The sequence below is a fragment of the Astatotilapia calliptera genome, chromosome 11 (assembly GCF_964374335.1).
Source record: "Astatotilapia calliptera chromosome 11, fAstCal68.1, whole genome shotgun sequence".
Taxonomy (NCBI): Eukaryota; Metazoa; Chordata; class Actinopteri; order Cichliformes; family Cichlidae; genus Astatotilapia; species Astatotilapia calliptera.
The window spans coordinates 35,594,177-35,615,300 of record NC_137432.1 but is presented as its reverse complement, the minus strand read 5'-3'; the positions used below and the strand labels follow the sequence as shown (position 1 = coordinate 35,615,300).

Genomic DNA, 21,124 nt, shown 5'->3' with positions numbered 1-21,124 from the left:
AAAGTCATATTCTTTGAATCACTGAATGACTAAAATGTGATCCCTCCACTTGGACCCACACAGTTTAAAAAGTTTAAATGCCTGAGCTTTGAAAGACAAGATGTTGGAAAAAGAACAACGATGGCGACGTTTTGAGGGTAAAATGATGGCTGTAACACTGTGGACACAGCAGCAGTTGAAAGAGAAGTGTTTAAGATGAATCTTGGCAGAGTGGCAGGCAGAGCTCGTTAAGCAGGCAGGTGTGAGCCTGGTTGCTATAGTGACCGCACCCAATGGCTCCATACACACGTACACAGACATGCGCCTCACTTTTGCTGCTTAAAATGAACAGAAAAGTCAGGCCGAAACAAATCGCTCCCAAATGAAAAGTAAAAGTCGTATTGACGAAATTCTTTCACCGTGAGCGACAGCAATGTCTAGTCTACCAAATTCTCAGTTTTCATGTCTGTGGAGTTTATTATATGGACGTGGTGACAGTGGAAAGACACCATGCTCTTCTGATTTTCAAACGAACCTTCTGAGCCATTTTAACATTAGAGTCTATGGAAGAGTTGGAGGGAGGAGGCTGTGCATTGGTGACATTTACGAAAGAACCATAACACCTAGGACAATAGTAAACACATTGGATGAAAGAGGACAGCGATGGCTACGTTTTGAGGGTAAAATCATACCTGTAGAGCAAACGCTGCGGACACAGCAGCAGTTTTAAAAAAGATTTTAAGATTAATTTTTTTGCTCCTCTCACTCTAGCAGTTGAGCTGCCTCACTCTAGCCCCAACATTCCGTCCCATACACACCCATTATAAACTCTGAAACGGCTGAAAAAACATCATGAAACTTAAACTGGAACTGAAGAAAAAGTATAATAGATATTGAAAAGATAAATACAAGTTGAATAGTTGAATGTCTTGTCTTCGTTTTAAAGTTTGAATGGTGGCTCTATGTCAATGTATGTGGAAGTAGTAAGAGTTTAAAAATGAGTAAGTTGAATGAGAATTTGAAGGGTCTCCCCATTGAAATACATGGGAAATTTTTGTTGAATAAAGTTGAATAAAATTAAAAATATAAATGTTAGAAATGAGAAAAATAGAAGCAGTCATGTCCAAAATAATAGGAATCTAACGGTGTTTGAATGGTTTTTCTAAGTTGAACGGTTTTGAAGGAGTTAGATGCCAAAAAACGTACGGAAGATGATATAATAATAAAGATTAGAAGAACAATACTGTGAATGCTTTTCAAGCATTCACACTAACTAGAAAGTGCATTTTCTGAAGAAACTGCAGTGTGAATGCTTGAATCTGAATGTATGCACTGAAATGAATTAATTACTGAATTTAAGTTAAAAATTTTGAATGAGATAAAAAAAAACAAAACGAATTTAACCTGAAAACAAAAGTGCTGAACTGCTAAAAGGTGAAGGTTACACAGAAGAAGAAGTTGGAAAAAAACTGAAAATGTTTTAAATGTAAATTAGAAAACCCTAAGAAATGAGAAAAGAACATTTAGAGTCAGAAAACATCTGAATGAATATTAAAAGGTCATATTCTTTGAATCACTGAATGACTAAAATGTGATCCCTCCACTTTGATCCACACAGTTTAAAAAGTTTAAATGCCTGAGCTTTGAAAGATACGGTGTTGGAAAGAGAACAATAATGGCGACAATTTGAGGGTAAAATGATGGCTGTAACACTGTGGACACAGCAGCAGTTGAAAGAGAAGTGCTTAAGATGAATCTTGGCACAGTGGCAGGCAGAGCTCGTTAAGCAGGCAGGTGTGAGCCTGGTTGCTATAGTGACCGCACCCAATGGCTCCATACACACGCACACAGACATGCGCCTCACTTTTGCTGCTTAAAATGAACAGAAAAGTCAGGCCGAAACAAATCGTTCCCATATGAAAAGTACAAGTCGTATTGACGAAATTCTTTCACCGTGAGCGACAGCAATGTCTAGTCTACTGAATTCTCAGTTTTCATGCCTGTGGAGTTTATTATATGGACGTGGTGACAGTGGAAAGACACCATGCTCTTCTGATTTTCAAACGAACCTTCTGAGCCATTTTAACATTAGAGTCTATGGAAGAGTTGGAGGGAGGAGGCTGTGCATTGGTGACATTTACGAAAGAACCATAACACCTAGGACAATAGTAAACACATTGGATGAAAGAGGACAGCGATGGCTACGTTTTGAGGGTAAAATGGTGGCTGTAGAGCAAACGCTGTGGACACAGCAGCAGTTTTAAAAAATATTTTAAGATTAATTTTTTTGCTCCTCTCACTCTAGCAGTTGAGCTCTCTCACTCTAGCCCCAACATTCCGTCCCATACACACCCATTATAAACTCTGAAACGGGTGAAAAAACATCATGAAACTTAAACTGGAACTGAAGAAAAAGTATAATAGATATTGAAAAGATAAATACAAGTTGAATAGTTGAATGTCTTGTCTTCGTTTTAAAGTTTGAATGGTGGCTCTATGTCAATGTATGTGGAAGTAGTAAGAGTTTAAAAATGAGTAAGTTGAATGAGGATTTGAAGGGTCTCCCCATTGAAATACATTATAAATTTTTGTTGAATAAAGTTGAATAAAATTAAAAATATAAATGTTAAAAATATGAAAAATAGAAGCAGTGTTGTCCAAAAGAATAGGAATCTAACGGTGTTTGAATGGTTTTTCTAAGTTGAACGGTTTTGAAGTTATAGGATTACAAAAAACGTACGGAATACAGAATAAAATATAATAATAATAATAACTAGAAAGTGCATTTTCTGAAGAAACTGCAGTGTGAATGCTTGAATCTGAATGTATGCACTGAAATGAATTAATTACTGAATTTAAGTTAAAAATCTTGAATGAGATAAAAAAAAAAAACCCGAATTTAACCTGAAAACAAAAGTGCTGAACTGCTAAAAGCTGAAGGTTACACAGAAAAAGAAGTTGGAAAAAAGCTGAAAATGTTTTAATTGTAAATTAGAAAAACCTAAGAAATGAGAAAAGAACATTTAGAGTCAGAAAACATCTGAAAGAATATTAAAAGGTCATATTCTTTGAATCACTGAATGACTAAAATGTGATCCCTCCACTTGGACCCACACAGTTTAAAAAGTTTACATCTCTGAGCTTTGAAAGACAAGATGTTGGAAAAAGAACAACGATGGCGACGTTTTGAGGGTAAAATGATGGCTTTAACACTGTGGACACAGCAGCAGTTGAAAGAGAAGTGTTTAAGATGAATTTTGGCAGAGTGGCAGAGAGAGCTCGTTAAGCAGGCAGGTGTGAGCCTGGTTGCTATAGTGACCGCACCCAATGGCTCCATACACACGTACACAGACATGCACCTCACTTTTGCTGCTTAAAATGAACAGAAAAGTCAGGCCGAAACAAATCGTTCCCAAATGAAAAGTAAAAGTCGTATTGACAAAATTCTTTCACTGTGAGCGACAGCAATGTCTAGTCTACCAAATTCTCAGTTTTCATGTCTGTGGAGTTTATTATATGGACGTGGTGACAGTGGAAAGACACCATGCTCTTCTGATTTTCAAACGAACCTTCTGAGCCATTTTAACATTAGAGTCTATGGAAGAGTTGGAGGGAGGAGGCTGTGCATTGGTGACATTTATGAAAGAACCATAACACCTAGTACAATAGTAAACACATTGGATGAAAGAGGACAGCCATGGCTACGTTTTGAGGGTAAAATCATACCTGTAGAGCAAACGTTGCGGACACAGCAGCAGTTTTAAAAAAGATTTTAAGATTAATTTTTTTGCTCCTCTCACTCTAGCAGTTGAGCTGCCTCACTCTAGCCCCAACATTCCGTCCCATACACACCCATTATAAACTCTGAAACGGGTGAAAAAACATCATGAAACTTAAACTGGAACTGAAGAAAAAGTATAATAGATATTGAAAAGATAAATACAAGTTGAATAGTTGAATGTCTTGTCTTCGTTTTAAAGTTTGAATGGTGGCTCTATGTCAATGTATGTGGAAGTAGTAAGAGTTTAAAAATGAGTAAGTTGAATGAGAATTTGAAGGGTCTCCCCATTGAAATACATGGGAAATTTTTGTTGAATAAAGTTGAATAAAATTAAAAATATAAATGTTAAAAATGAGAAAAATAGAAGCAGTCATGTCCAAAATAATAGGAATCTAACGATGTTTGAATGGTTTTTCTAAGTTGAACGGTTTTGAAGGAGTAGGCTTTCAAAAAACGTACGGAATAAGAAAATATAACTAGAAAGTGCATTTTCTGAAGAAACTGCAGTGTGAATGCTTGAATCTGAATGTATGCACTGAAATGAATTAATTGCTGAATTTTGAGTTAAAAATATTGAATGAGATTAAAAAAAAACCAAAAAAACGAATTTAACCTGAAAACAAAGGTGCTGAACTGCTAAAAGCTGAAGGTTACACAGAAGCAGAAGTTGGAAAAAAGCTGAAAATGTTTTAAATGTAAATTAGAAAACCCTAAGAAATGAGAAAAGAACATTTAGAGTCAGAAAACCTCTGAATGAATATTAAAAGTTCATATTCTTCTAATTGAAATGAACTTAAAAGATGAACAAACATTCTGCAGAAAATACAAACTTTAATATACAGCATGATGTTTTTCAGACATATACACATGTGTATATCATGTTTAATAGTATTACATACATCAATTTGTTTTGTATGTCATAGAAAATAACATAAAAATCTTAAGTCATATTTTACAGCTTCTTTCTGAAAAGGACTGGTAGAATAAAGAAAAATAACTAAATTAAATAACTAAATAAAAAATAATGAGCAACATATGAAATACATGAAAATTCAACTTTTAAAACCACAATCCTGAACCTTTAAATTGTGTTGGTTTCTTAGAACATGGCTGAACAGCTGTTTCTATCGGTCTACTTAATCTTCTGATCTGTCTACACATCTTTTTATTACTCATTCTTTTTTATGTTTTAATGTAAACAGAGTCCACACAGTGGTAAAAGAGAACTGTATAGAGATTTGTGAGTAAACTCAAATGAAAGCGTAAGGTGGTGACACAGTTTAACACATGCAAATAATCAAATAAACACATTAGTCCTTTTTGTGAACATGGATAAATAAGTATCAATACAGCATTGTTCAGCCATGCCACTAAATGCTTTTTTACACATTGTTTTAACCTGGGCTCAGACACAAAGTCCCAAAATTAGTTAGTCCCTGACTTTGAGTTGTGGTTATGACTAATTATTATACACAAGTCTTTATCTATCTGAACTCTAAGTACACAAATATGAAAAAACCTATACTTACCAGCTGATACCCCACACTACACACTAGGTGTGCCATGTGACCTGAAACTTTGGTACAAAATCATCATAATCATTCTGTTAACACTGTTTTTTAACACTGTTTGTGTTGCTGTTCAGCAGTTTAAAATGTTTTAGATTGGATTACATGGAATGAATTTGAATTTTCTTGGGGGTTTTTGTATGTGTTTCGTTCTCAGCAGATTTTTTCTTCCATACTGTTGAATTCCAGTTACCACATTTCTGGTCATATGACATCCCAAGTGCCCACTTAAAAAATCCCCACAGTTAATTCAACATTAAAACAAAATAAAAAAATGTTAAATAAATAAAGGTTTGCTCTGTGATGAAATATTAAATAAGCATACATTGTACAGAGCACTAACAATGAAAACAATCCTTTAGCCTGTTGATCAGAGAGAGGCAGTCATTATGTCCATTTAAAACCTGTAATCACAGAGCACAATGTTTCTGTGAAACTATGAAGTCCCATATGATCCTCATCACGTCCAGTGACTTCAGAGTGGATCCTCCCTGTCATCCGGCCAGTGTTTGATGTGTGGCAAGCAGCACAGAAGCAGGATAGCTGAGGACTTTAAAAGAAGAGCAGAAAACGGGAACATATGTAGTTGTAAATGTAAATATCAGTGATACTTGTCTTGTCAAAGGGAATAAAATAATGAAAATGTTAACTTACACACTCATTTAGGGAGGATCTTGACACTGCACAGAGGAGGCACAGTCAGTCTGACAATGATGGTGATCTCCAGGGATGTTTTCCTGCAGCAACATTCCTGCCAACTGGCCGTATGATCCAGAGTAGTTGGTTTGTAATGAACAGAAAGGTGTATATGTTAGGTAGTGTGCACTCAGAGCTGGTCCTAAGAAACAAACACATCCTGTAATAAACTGAATACCTGTAGTAGTGCTGCTGCAAATATGAAGCCCTTCTATCATGAGTGGTTTCAAAGAAGGTGTTTTGGAGGCTCGGTCACAGAAACTGTGCAGTCTGTTCAGTCCTGAGTGTCTCAGCTCTGATGGGGATGGATCACAGAGGGAAACACCTGAGTACAGACATTACAATACACTCTAACACTCCTAAGGTCAAGTGAAAACACAATTTAAACACTTTACAAAGAATGAATACATGTTTTCATGGAAATTATGTCATTAACCCTTTTTGTTGTTAGTAAATCTCACCGACTGCTTGTGGGACAAGCTAGAAGGAGGACTTATCACAGAATGTCTCCTGTGCTCCAGATGTGAAGTCTCACGCTCTGATCGTACGGCGATGAAGATGGTGATGATGAAGCCTCTCTGATCTGTGGCATTACAGTTTCTAGCTGCTATGTGCTTCACACTGTTGGATCTTACATGTGAAGCTTGGAGAAGACACAGGAGGACTGTGTCTCTCTTAAAAAAGAAAAAGAAAAAAGGAAACCTAACACCCCCCCCCCCCCTCAGCTCCCACCGTAAACCCCCCCCCCCCCCCACTCAACTCCCCAACCTCACACCATCCAATGTCTATACAAATGTAGGGTATCAGCTGGTAACAGAAAGCAAGTGTTACATATGTACTACTTATGTAACACTGCTGAAACATTTCTGGCCAGAAATGTGCAGTTATCAACCCAGACCCACCCTGATGATTGCACTGGCCGAAACATGATAAAAGCTCATAAAAATGTATGTTTCATCGAAAGATTTGTCCAAAAATATAATCGTATACTTTTGAAAAAGTTTAAAGTTTATAACAAACCAAAATAATAACATTTTTGTAAATAGTATTTCAAAATAGAGGCACACATAAAGTGGCTTAACTGTCATTATTGCTGTAATTAGGTTTGTTTGTTTGTTTGTTTGTTTGTTTGTTTGTTTTTTTAAAAAGCAATCTTTAGTCATTATTGTTCTCTCAGAAACAATGAAGAAGCTGTTGAACATTTATGTGTTGTGTAGGCAATCCTCTGGTCCACCCTCCCTCCCTCCCAGCCACAGTGAGACTGGGGCAGCCTGGCAGGATGTTGAAGCCTGGCTGCAGAGAGGATATGCCTACACTATTCATTTTAAACTGCTATATTTGATTTTTCTGACATTTATAGGTTACTGTTAGTGAATTTTAGATTTTCTGTGATAAATAAAATTGTCATCTTTTACTGATATCATTACTTAATTCATGTAATTGTATTTTATGTAAACAATTCAAACATTATACTGCAATGCAGGGCGTCAACTTTTAAATATCGCTCTACTTTCTTAAGTCATTCAAAAATATAGAAATTACTTACTGTATTCAAAGATCTAGATCATGAATCATCACAGGACAATACACAGTATACTGGGTCATGGTAACTATGGTATGTCTTCATGACTCCAGAATGGAGACATCGATCTGACTGAGAAATGAAAATTAGGTCAAGCAGTGTGTTCTTCTCTGTGGTAGGGGCAGTGATGACCTGTGCGTATCCCCTAGACTCAAACAGCTCCAGGATTGGTTTGTTTGCACTGGATAAAACATTCTCATTAAAATCACCACAAACTATGATGGGATGACAGTCCATGATCTCCAATGAGTCTAATAGGCTTACCAGGTTTTTCAGGAATGGCCTCAGAGTGTAGTCTGGAGGTCTGTATACAACTGCAATCAGAGCACTGACTGGTGCTTCAACCTTTAAAGCCAGAAATTCAAGGTCAGTTACATTATGGATGTACTGTTTTTCATGCACTTGAATGTCACTTTTCACATAAACAGCAACTCCACCACCACTTCTGTTTGCCATCTGGGGAAAGTTTGTGTAGGACAGGTGTCTGTTGCGTTTGAACAAATTGTAATTTTCCAAGTGGAGACTCTCTGCGACAAAAGAGCCCCGCAGGTGTGTTTCTGTTAGGCACAAAACATCTGCTAGACACAATTCATGGTGACTTTTGATGTCATTAATGTGAGCTGGCAGTCCCTCTGTATTATGATGAACAATGGTGAAAACCTCTGACCTGCTCAGTGTTTGCCTCACGTGTAGAAGAGGCATCATGTCATCAAGGTTGGCTTGTCTCATGTTCTCAAGCGCTGCAGTGATTTCTGGGTTGGTGAATATTTTTTTCTCTTCCATATCAAGAAGATACAGTCCACTGAGAGACGTCACTCTACTGACAGCTACGTAGGCCATGCCGGGCTCAAAAATGCTCTTAAGAGAGACAACAGCTGATGTAGTTGTCATACCCTGTACCTTATGTATTGTACATGCAAAGGCCAGCTTCACTGGGAACTGTCTTCGTACCACTCCTTTCTGCTTCAGATTCTCCTCTGCTCTCTCAATGTACACCATGTCGTCTGCTGGTGTGCGGTTATTCTTTCCAGATGTCTCATTATCCATTTTAAGTCCAAGCTTGATGATGTGTTGGTCGTTTTCAGAGTGAACTACTCTAAGTAGTATTCCAAAAGCTCCATTAACCAAACCATTTTGTATGTCAATGTTTCTGGTGAGCATGACACGAGCTCCTTCTGCAACTTTCAGTGTGTCTGGTAACTCGTTTTTACCTCCTTTCAACGGTCTGTCTTGAAGTGCCATTCTGCCAGTTCTAGGATCTTTTCTATAATCATCTGCATGGATGTCAATGATATGAGTGTGGAGCAGAGCCAGTGTTGCAGAGTTGTGTGCATCCACTTCTTTATTAGTTGCAAAAATGTGCAACGCATCAGTTGGACAATGGGCTGGTTCAGTTATGGCCTGTGACAACAAATTTCTATCTGCTTCGCAAAGCTCATCCAACTTTCCTTTCACACGAATTCTGTTCAGCATCTCTGCAAAGACAACATCATCTTTCTGACGCATAATCTCAGTCAGAGTGATCATCTGAAAATGCTCCCGCCACAGGTCGATCTCAGACGGGTCGTGCACACAGAGAGGTTTAGACTGTCGCACTGGGGGTAGCTGATAGAAGTCTCCGACAGCAATGACTGACATGCCTCCAAAGGGTCTCCGAGTCCCTTTGATCTGTTTGAGTCTTGCATCTACATATGCAAACAGATGTCTTGACACCATAGACACTTCGTCAATGACGATTATTTCAGCATTCATAAGTTCTGATCTGACTTCATCCAGCTGATTGCCAAGTCCCTGAATGGGAGGTTTTAAGCTTCTAGGCAGCTTGAGAAGAGAATGCAGTGTTGTTCCAGAAATGTTAAAAGCTGCAGTCCCAGTGAAAGCAGTTAACAGGACAGTGGGTTTTGATATGTCAACGTCGTCTGCATATCTGGGCACTTTGCTCAGTATCTTAGATGCTTCTGAGTAGATGCATTTGATAAGATGTGATTTTCCTGTTCCAGCACCACCATTAATATAAAAGAAAAACTGCTCTGGATTTAGAGCACAGACTCTTTTAATGCACCAGTCTCTAACTGCATAAAATATGCAGGCTTGCTTCTTGTTCAGATTCTGAAACATCTGACGTAACAATGTGGGATCAATAGCAGGGGGTTCCCTGATGGCTCTGACTTCTGTTGAAGCATCAGCCTGACGGCTGTAGTCGGGCACATCTTCCTGTTCATTTTCATTGTCTCGCTCTCTTTCTTGTTCAACAAGTGGCAACCTTACGAGATCTGATTCAGGTGCCAGATTACACCATTCGTCAGTCACACCTCTGTTCTGCTCATATTCCTCAACAGCGCTCTCGATCTCCTCACTGTTTTTCTCATATTTTTCTCTGTTTCTTTTGACAATGTGTTGCACGTACTCAAGACGGTCAGTACCTGGCAGCTGTACACAGCCAGCACCATAGAAAGCCTGATAGGTTGGCAACGATGGTGTTTTCAGTTCGTGGTCTGAACGATGAGGAAGGTACAGTTTAAGCAGTCTTCCGTAATATTGCTCTGGATGTTTTTCTTGTGAGCAGCGGTGAAATCTGATGATAGCAGGCTTATTGTTTTTGCGCCTTTGCACAAACCCCATCTCATTGAGAAGGGGCAAAACATCTTTACCTTTTTTCTGTTGGCCATAGACAATCCTGCAAGTAGCAGCAAAGTCTGCCATGCACATCTCCTCATACTCTGGTGTTTCAGGTCTGGCTTTGTATTTGTCATTCAAAGATGTCATCCAAACATTGGAAGACTCAGGTGTTGTGTTGTCCAGAACTGACAGGGGACGACTCATTTTCACAGGATTATCATCAGTTGGAATGAATATTACAGCACGTGAGCATTGCTTCATGTGAAGACCACATGCACGAGCAACACACTCCTGTGCACTGATCTCTCGCTTCTTTGAATATGCCTGCATGACGGCTCTCATTTCATCGCACTCATTTACACTATCCTTATGGGAGTTCTCAATGACAGTTTTCAGGTACTCAGATAGCCCGCCCTCTTTTTTTGATATATATTTCATTAAATAATTTGCAGCACCAAAAGCATCTAAAACAAAGCTTATGTCGATATTACTGTTCCAGGCTTCAAGCAGATGTGGATTATAGCCGTTTATCCAAGAGTCTTTTGGATCACGCTTTAGTATGATCGTACTCCTCATGTTCATTTTATTCAGGTATCTCTGATATTCTGCATGTGTCAACTTGCATCTTTCCAAGAGCTGCTCTAAACTCATGGAAGCAGTTTCAGGTTCATTCAGCAGCTGGTTCAGTGGTCTGAGCTTGTTCTTTGCCGTTTCTACTTCCAGTGCATCATCCTCACTGGGTCTTGTGATCATTGTCTCATTGCAGGGTGGTTTGGGAAAACCAAAACGGCACCCGGAGCTTAAACTCCTAAAGCACGTCTTTGTGTGGTTCTTACTGTGTTTTTGCACTTCTGTTACTTTTTTGTACAGTTCAGGTTGTTTATGTGGATCAGGCAGCTGAGCTGTGATGTATTTGTTTATAAAATCAAGAACAGTTTGCTCATCATCCTCCTCAAACACAGGAGCACCTTCTACCCACAGGAGGCAGTGTATGTGTGGGCTTCCTCTGTGCTGAAACTCAACTCTGTAAAAGTAGTCAATGACTTTGCCAAGTGGCTCTGCGGGAGATAAGAGTAAATCTCTGAATAATGCTTCAACTCTCTTGTCAAACATGCGCATTGTTGTGACAGGATTGCTTCTCAGGATGTCACACTTTGCTGACCAGTCGAGTCCTTCAAAATTCACTTGTTCACCTTGCTGCCTTGTTATTGCCTCGATCACTTCAGGCCAGCGCATTTCAGCAGCTGAAAATGTGCAAAAGAACGTGGGAGTTCCCAACTGTCTGATCATGGCAAAAAGATCTCTTGTTGTTTTCTCCCAATAGGCTGGGGTTCCTCTCAGAGGCTGCATGAATCTCACTGCATCTTTATTTCGCACCAGTTTCTCCACCTCATGTTTATCTTGTAACATGCCTGAGGTTATTTTTCTACCATCTCTGGTCAGAGGCTTTGCCTTCCTTAACTGTACTGTCATGCTGGATGTAGCCAAGTGTATTTCAGTCACAAACTGTGCAAAGAATAAATAGTTTGTGTCTTTGGCAAAACGATCATCAATGCAGAAAAGTCTTGATTTGAAATACCCACTGGGGGATACTTTGATCAGCCTTCTTTCATCAAGTGTGTTTTGGCCTGTAGGAAACTGCACAGGGAAGGCCATGGCCTCCAGTTTAGGTGTTTTGAAAAAACTTATTGGATTGTTTCTCTCTGCAGGAGCAACAGAGTAGATTCCTTCACTGAAACATAATATCTCCTCAGCCACATCAGGGGGCTGCAAACAGGACTCGAGTGCAAAACCACCATTAGTCAGTCCATCTGCTTGCTCTGAATCATCTCTCATCTGTTCATGCGATTGTTCACCATCACAGGGTAACATGTCAATGTCCTGTTCATTTATATTTTGTGCTTCACTCAGTGCATTTTTCTCACAGCTGTCAATTTCCATTAAATCAGCCTCATCATAATCGTCCTCATTCATGTTTTCATCATCATCATCCTCATCATCTTCATCAGGAAGAGTTGGATCACACAGCTCAGCATCATCTCTGATGCTCACATCCTTATACTGTGGATGAATCTGCTTGAGTTTATGCAGTGCTTGCACAAGTTTAGACCAGCTTACAGTCTGAAACAGCTGATGACCTTTGTAAGACAAGCGTCTCTTCAATTTTACTCTCATGACCTGAGAATTAATTCTCAATCGAGGTAGTGTTTCAACAGTTTCCTGTACCTCTGATGGGACACAGACCACATTTCCTCTAATTGCTCTTTGTCTGCCTTTGGGAAGAGGAATGATCTTGGCAAATGGTATGCACTTGGCTATGAGATGTCTCTCCAGTATGTTGAGATCAGACAGTTCAGGTGGAATATCAGCAAGCTCCAGTGTATTGGCAACAGCAAGTGCTGGCATGAATCCATTTTTAAGATGATCGTGGCAGGTGTGACAAATCCACTCTCTCTTTCTCTCATCGGGAACATTGCACTGCTCATTTCTGCAGTTTTCATCACAAACATGAACAAACTTTCCTGTCAAACATGTTGCAACCACATGTGGGTTTTTGACATAATTTGACCTTCTGCAGGGTCGTACTTGGTTTGGAAATGAAGCCTTGAAGCATACAGTACATGGGTATGATGGTCCAACTTTGATTTGTGATTTGAACACAGATATGGCCTCGTTGATCACACTGTTGTCACTCTCTTGGGTTTGTCTGTTCACCCATCTGTATTTCCTTTTTATTTTCATGGCACATCTCATGTTGTGCATAATCCTAAATGCAAGATTACTTTGATACCTGTCTCGCATTAGTTGTTTCATCAGTTGTCTCTGTCTCTCTCTGAATTCAAAGTTTTCTCGATACCTTTTAGTGATGTAGCTTTTTTTCTCCTCTCTGAAATCACTATTCTCATAGTAACGTCTTTTTATATATTGTTTTTGTTTTTGTCTAACTTTAGCATTCTCACAGTAACGTCTTCTAACATACTGTTGTTGTTTCTGTCTGAATTCTGCATTCTCACAGTAACGTCTTTTAACATACTGTTGTTGTTTCTGTCTGAATTCTGCTGCATTCTCATAGTAACGTCTTTTAACATACTGTTGTTGTTTCTGTCTGAATTCTGCATTCTCACAGTAACGTCTTTTAACATACTGTTGTTGTTTCTGTCTGAATTCTGCATTCTCACAGTAACGTCTTTTAACATACTGTTGTTGTTTCTTTCTGAATTCAGCATTCGCATGGTAACATCTTTTCATATACTGTTGTTTTTTCTGTCTAACTTCAGGATTGTTTTTATATGCCTCGCTTGTGCAAGATTTTTTCTTTTCTTTGTAATCTTTATTTGAAGCATACTTTTGTCGTTCTTTCCTTTTTTGGTTTTCTTTTCTCTGATTTCTGGGTTTCTCTGATGCCATTAATCTTCTTTTCATTTTGTGCCTTTGTTGTTTATTAACTTTTTTCAGTTTTTGTAAAACTATATCAGAAAGGTCACAGGCAGCAACATTGTTTATTGCAGCATTTGATTGACATGAAAAAACATCATTTGATGGAAGCAAATTTAATTCACTGCATAGTTCTTCAGTGGGTATATTAGGAGGTTCATTCTGATCTTCATATGATGTGAACTGAGTCATGTGGACTTCTTTTTGTTTCACCAGTGGCGTACAAATGGACATTTGACAAAAGATGTTCTCAGTCAGATCAGTGGTTGTGTTTCTCCTTGGAGTAGAGGAGTTTGCTTCATCAACAGTTGTATCAGAGTCAGTAGGTGCCACAGTAGTGGCAGCTGTTGGTCTGCAGACTGTGTCTGTGATACTATCACTCAGGTTGACTGTGCTCATACTGTAGAATTGCACAGGCTTCAGTTCATAGGTACAAGAAGGTGATATCTCCATCATTTCATAAGAATCTTGGAGCCTCTTAATCATGTCACTGAGGAGTGTGAATTTCAGCATCACAGCTGTACCACGATTACGTGACCATAGTGCTAGAGGAAGACCACTGGGTGTTCTGGGGTGTGGGTCAAAGAACCCATATTTGCCTGATGTGGATCTGAACACTGCAATACACAATCCACTCATAATCAGTAAGGCATACTGCACATCTGACAACAGGCAGCTCAGTCCTGCTTCTAAGCTCAGAAAGGTATCTACTGCCTCCTCTGGAGGTTCTTCAAATGTCCCATACCGGGAAAGCTGTGTCATGTTGATATGATACATAGACCTGCGAGCATCAACTTTGCCTGGCAGCTCATCGGTTGCCAAATGAATACTTTTGGGGAATCTTTTCTTGGCCTCTTTGTACATCACATCACCTTTATCCAAGACCAGATTAAGGTCAACTGTAGACATGTTTTCATTCTCATGAAGGAATCCAAGAAATGTGAGTGAGTTACATGTGCACTGCTTGTTTCTGGAGTCTCCATATTTAGGATGTGCCTGGCTGTGAGATGCACAGACATGTGTTACAGAGGGCTGGTTTTCAAAGTTCACTTTTTCTGCATGAGATGGTCCTGCCACATCACTGTGACGGCCTCTTTTCACAATATCAGCATAACCCACCTGTGGGGCACTTGAAACCTCATGTTGGTCTCTGTGGTTTACCAGATGTTCATTAAATTCATGCTGCAATCCAGTCTTCACAGCATCTGCATAGGATATCTGTTGTACATGTGCAGGAACATGTTGACCTGCCTGTTTGACACCATCAGCATTGGTCTTTGCAGACACAAAGTCTTCTGCAGAGCTCTGAGGAAAATCACACTCAGCTTGTTCACATGTTGGTACTTTTTGAAACTCATGGAACTTCTTCCAGCGTTGTTTTGCAGCTTGTGACTTTTTCTGCTTTTTTGGCATTTTTACACACCTTTAAGTGTTTCTGTTAGTCTTTAGAAAATGTATTTGAAAAATAAGAGTGGCACACAGCAGATGTTTTCTTTGTCTTTATATTTCAGTTTTTATTTCTCAGAAACAGATGTCTTTGTTTGTTTGACAGTTTGTTCGTCAGTCGAGAGAATAATATGCACTCTCTTTATTGGCTTGGCACAACTTAGCAGCAAGCCCAGAATGAAAAACAGGTAGAGAGAAACTTTAGAAGAGAGAACAGGCAGAGCAGGAGAGACACGGCTGGGAAATCACAATCAAACCGTGAATTAGAGTTTTCTTTGTTTGTTCAGTTTGTTCTCAGGTAGAGGCAATATATGCACTCTTTATTGCTTTAATGGCTTGGCGTTTTTCAGCAGCAAGCCAAGAGTGAAAAACAGGTAGAGAGAAAATTTAGAAGAGAGAACAGACAGAGCAGGAGAGACACGGCTTTAAATCAAACCGCAGAGTTTTCTTTGTTTGTTCAGTTTGTTCATAGGTTGAGGCAAAATATGCACTCTTTATTGCTTTATTGGCTTGGCGTTTTTCAGCAGCAAGCCAAGAGTGAAAAACAGGTAGAGAGAAAATTTAGCAGAGAGAACAGACAGAGCAGGAGAGACACGGCTTTAAATCAAACCGCAATAAGATTCTTGGTTTGGCAAAATTTCTCACAAACCACAGAGTGAAATACAGATGGAAAGAAGGCAGAGACAACAGGTGGAGCAGGACAGAGGATAGAGGGGTTGGGGGGGTTGGGATGTGAGAGAGAAGACTGGAGATCTGGTCCTTGTTCTTCTTCTGCACACTGTGAACAAAAAACAAGAAAAAATAATAATTTTATTAAAATGATATCACATGGTAATTGTATAAACTAATTGTGACTACTGAAAAAGGACAAAATAAATATACTGCCGTCGGCTGCCACGTGCAAAAAGTTGCATAATTGGGCACTTTTTAAAAGAATAAATATTTAATTAAATTCAGCAATAATATTTTTAAATACAAATATGATTGAGTGAATTGTTAACTAATCACATGTAATGTGCAAAAATGTACGAAAAAAATATTTTAGCCCAATTGTTAAGCTGAACTTATGTGTATTTATTATAAAAATGTGTTTAAAAGGTCTAGCACAAAGTTTGAACCCATCACTTTAAAGCTTATATTAGTCAGACTCTTTTTTTTTTATTTTGGTGTACTTCTCTAACAGTATGTGCACACCTACCAGGCAAAGCACAGATGTGAGTCAAGTTCCTGAAAGTGTAAGACGAGAAATAACATGTTAGTTGTCTGTACAGTGTTATCAGACTAACAAAAAAACAAAGCCCACACGACATGATACACTGAACTTATAGTCAGCAGGGTAATTATAGAGTAATATAGCACACCAGCTGATACAGCAGCCATTTTATAATTCAAACTAATTAACTGAAGTATTTATTTAAGTACTTATATAAGGCTACTGTTAGACTGTTACTAGCCTTAGCATCGCTGCTAACGCTAGCATTCCTGCTAGCGTTAGCACTTCAGTTAGTGTTAGCACTGCTGGTAGAACTAGCACTCTTACTGTTAAAACTGAGGCACAATGGCAATAATAAAGCTCATTTGTTACTTTTGTCTCACTGACCGCCAATAAATATCAAAGGAATATCACAGGAATATTCTTTTTGTCAGTTAAAAACTGCTAAGGCTAGTGTTGGCACTATAGCTAGCGTTAGCATTGATGCTAGCATTAGCATCGAAGCTAGCATTAGCACTGCTACTAACAGCAAAAGTCATGAAGTACTCTTACTGTTAAAACTGAGGCACAATGGCAATAATAAATCTCATTTGTTACTTTTGTCTCACTGACCGCCAATAAATATCACAGGAATATCACAGGAATATTCTTTTTGTCAGTTAACAACTGCTAAGGCTAGTGTTAGCACTATAGCTAGCATTAGCATTGAAGCTAGCGTTAGCATTGAAGCTAGCGTTAGCATTCCTGCTACTAACAGCAAAAGTCATGAAGTACTCTTACTGTTAAAACTGAGCCACAATGACAATAATAAATCTCATTTGTTACTTTTGTCTCACTGACCGCCAATAAATATCACAGGAATATCACAAGAATATTCTTTTTGTCAGTTAACAACTGCTAAGGCTAATGTTAGCACTATAGCTAGCATTAGCATTGAAGCTAGCGTTAGCACTGCTGCTAACAGCAAAAGTCATAAACCTATATAAATGGTAGCAAAGGTTATTCTTTTTTTGCTTTCTTTATTCTTTGAACTCTGTTGAACTTTAAAAAGACTTGATATGTGAGTTTAAATGTCAAACATGTATTTTTACCATCATAAAATTAAAACAGTGCTGTACTGAATGTATTGTACTTACCACAGCAGAGAGCAAAGCGGAATGACAACCGTTGGTGTAGTGATTAGTTAAAGACCGATGAGGCGTTCAGGTGGTGCTTGGAAATTTGAGCATCAGTTTGAACATCAATAATGAGCATATATATTTCTCTGTCATAGAGAGACAGAGAAAAAAATACACAAGACTCACCAGCATACAAATTGGTACTTTTTCTCTTTATGTCACTCATTCGCTTATACTCAGGAAAGAGGGCAACTGGCATTAAATGAGCAAATAAAAAGTCATCATCTTCAACTGTTTTATGGATTTTATTTTAAGACTACTTTGAGCGTATTTGTGGGGAGATAAACTATACAGACTAAAAACAGAGACATTAAATGAGATTAGATTATTTAAAATGTGGGAAAATACACTACAGACAGGTAGATGCTGTGAGCTTTAATTATCCAGTCAGAAAAGATTATTTTAAAGTCATCAACTGACTCAAACTGCCCAGATCTGAAAAACCTGTGTGGAGAAGACAAGTCCACCAATACACAATCAACTTGAATTTAACAGGGCAATAATTCAGGGCTCTATTCAGTTAGCCTATACTAACTACTGACATACTGTTAATCTGTGGCAAAAGCCTGTCAAACCTGTCTTATTGTACCTATTGAAAAAGTTAATCTTACTACAACTGCTTAGATATAACACACATTTTTGATTTAATCTTGGCAGAGTGAGAGAGAGCTTGTTAAGCAGGCAGGTGTGAGCCTGGTTGCTATAGTGACTGCACCCAATGGCTCCATACACACGACACAGACATGCACCTCACTTTTGCTGCTTAAAATGAACAGAAAAGTCAGGCCGAAACAAATCGTTCCCATATGAAAAGTACAAGTCGTATTGACGAAATTCTTTCACCGTGAGCGACAGCAGCTTCTAGTCTACTGAATTCTCAGTTTTCATGCCTGTGGAGTTTATTATATGGACGTGGTGACAGTGGAAAGACACCATGCTCTTCTGATTTTCAAACGAACCTTCTGAGCCATTTTAACATTAGAGTCTATGGAAGAGTTGGAGGGAGGAGGCTGTGCATTGGTGACATTTACGAAAGAACCATAACACCTAGTACAATAGTAAACACATTGGATGAAAGAGGACAGCGATGGCTACGTTTTGAGGGTAAAATCATACCTGTAGAGCAAATGCTGCGGACACAGCAGCAGTTTTAAAAAAGATTTTAAGATTAATTTTTTTGCTCCTCTCACTCTAGCAGTTGAGCTGTCTCACTCTAGCCCCAACATTCCATCCCATACACACCCATTATAAACTCTGAAACGGCTGAAAAAACATCATGAAACTTAAACTGGAACTGAAGAAAAAGTATAATAGATATTGAAAAGATAAATACAAGTTGAATAGTTGAATGTCTTGTCTTCGTTTTAAAGTTTGAATGGTGGCTCTATGTCAATGTATGTGGAAGTAGATACAGTTTAAAGAGGAGGAATTTGAATGAGAATTTGAAGGGTCTCTCCATTGAAATACATTATAAATTTTTGTTAAATAAAGTTGAATAAAATAAAAAATATAAATGTTAAAAATGAGAAAAATAGAAGCAGTGTTGTCCAAAAGAATAGGAATCTAACGGTGTTTGAATGGTTTTTCTAAGTTGAACGGTTTTGAAGGAGATAGATTACAAAAAACGTACGGAATACAGAATAATAATAAATAAAATAGAATAAAGATTAGAAGAACAATACTGTGAATGCTTTTCAAGCATTCACACTAATAATAAAGATTAGAATAACAATACTGTGAATGCTTTTCAAGCATTCACACTAATAAAATAGAATAAAGATTAGAAGAACAATACTGTGAATGCTTTTCAAGCATTCACACTAATAAATCAATGCTGGCTTCGTATGATTATGATAGCAAAATAATTGGGATAAAATCTTTGTTGTTTTTTTTTTGCGTGAATTTTGGCAAAACTCTGAGAACTGCAGCTCTAGCATCTATATCTTGTCATTTTGAATTATCATGTTTTGGTGCTTTTTATGGATTTAATTACATTTTGTATCCATCCACCTGATCTCTCTTCAATATTGTCTTTATCACAAAGAACGTTTAATCCAGAGGAAAACATTTGCCACTCGATCTGTCCTACTGGATACTCGCATTTTCCTTCAAAGTTCTGCGTTTCTGTCCTTCCCTAAAAGCTCGGTCTCACTCACTGTTTACTTCAGCTCCAAACAAGATGACTGAAAGGGGCCCTTGGTGTAAAAGATCTATATTTAAAACTCAAAATATTTCAGTAGAAGAATTTATCAGTAGGTCTTGCTTTCAAACTGTTTCTCATCTGGTATACTTTTGACTCCGTGTCTCCTGCTGTGACTACCAGGTAGTTTTCCTGAGTGCTGCCTACGTCTTTAATTCATCACAGTCTGAAACCATAAACTTCTCTTGAGGAGGAGGAGGACCTGTGGTGGCCACTGTGTGGTGGGGCTACAAAATTCCCTACTGGATATTGACGGTGTTAATGCTTTTTTCATATATTGATTTGTTTTTCATTATAGATTAATATGGAAGGGCAATATGGCCAAAAATATTTATCACCATTATCACGCACCGGATTATAAGGGGCACTGTCGATTTTTCCGAAAATAAAAGGATTTTAAAAGCGACGTATTTTCAGAAAAACACTGTAATAATGACGGCCCGCTTACATGCTCTACCTAAAATTGTGCTTTGGTGTGTATCTGACAGACGAAAGCCAAACCAGCTCCACATCACTGAAGTTGCAGCATTTTCACAAACCAATTCTGGTTCATCTGTTTCATTCAACTATTTCACCCTTCTCATTCTCCGTCGCCGCCATGCTTTTTCTGCCATGTGCGTATGAAAAAAAAGGCACTGCGCATGCGCGGTTCACCCATATTCTACCACAATATTTCATTTTCTTATCATTGCCTAAGGTTATAATGGTATTACCGTGAACGGTATGATATGGCCCAGCCCTATAGATTAACATTAAAATTAATCTTAAATGGCATGTTTTTTAGGTTCAATAACTGCATAATACTTTCAAAAAAGTTAACAAATAATATTAAGATTGCATATTAAGACTCAACACCATGCCCCTCCAGCTGTTCAGCTAATATCTGTCCACTTTTTGTTCCCCAGTTCCAGCAGGCTAAATTATTCCCTACTCTTTATTTCCTCAACCCAGAAACAATGGTTGCCACATTCTTCACTGGGACTAATTTACCATGAATGCAGGTTAAATTAAATCTAATTTCAAAATAAAAACAAAGCTGAGCTTTGCCACACCTAAAAACTGATTTCTGAAAAAAGCAAACAGATAAAAGCACTTTTTAAAATATATATGTAGCATAAAATCTCTCAGATCTGTGGCAGAGCTGGGATGGTGTGGAGTCCTATTATGGTAAGACAAACAAAAACGACTGAAACAAAAACATCGAGCTGCCCTCATTGCTGTAAATTTCCATCTCGCACTCTCCAAAAGCCTTCACTTCTTATTACTCGCTCAGCAACATTGTTTGCAAACCACGAGTTATGAACCATGTTTTCCTCTGGCCTGAAACTACAGAGCAGTCTGACTGTCTACACTAACAGACATGCAGAGAATTGATCATTTGTAGGAAAGAAATGCTGTATGAATACTGGTCAAATGATTTTTTTTTA

At 38.3% G+C, this 21,124-nt stretch overlaps 2 protein-coding genes across 8 annotated transcripts in view; both read right to left on the bottom strand.

Annotated features, from left to right (window-relative positions):
• otud7b (OTU deubiquitinase 7B) overlaps positions 1 to 21,124 on the bottom strand; it is a 73,259-nt gene that overhangs the window by 31,921 nt on the left and 20,214 nt on the right. The window lies entirely within an intron of this gene.
• LOC145431966 (uncharacterized) lies at positions 4,570 to 14,772 on the bottom strand. Of its 6 annotated transcripts, XM_080308502.1 has the most exons (6): positions 8,274 to 14,772; positions 7,871 to 7,951; positions 7,571 to 7,678; positions 6,203 to 6,319; positions 5,983 to 6,086; positions 4,570 to 5,878 (listed from the first exon to the last, which is right to left on the bottom strand). In XM_080308502.1, exons 1-2 carry the CDS (start codon positions 14,567 to 14,569, stop codon positions 7,927 to 7,929), a joined length of 6,321 nt encoding a protein of 2,106 aa, XP_080164628.1. In that variant the 5' UTR covers positions 14,570 to 14,772; the 3' UTR covers positions 4,570 to 5,878; positions 5,983 to 6,086; positions 6,203 to 6,319; positions 7,571 to 7,678; positions 7,871 to 7,926. The 6 variants fall into 6 exon arrangements, with proteins under 6 accessions (XP_080164628.1, XP_080164629.1, XP_080164626.1 ...); XM_080308503.1 differs by lacking the exon at positions 7,571 to 7,678; XM_080308500.1 differs by having other exon boundaries at positions 7,871 to 14,771.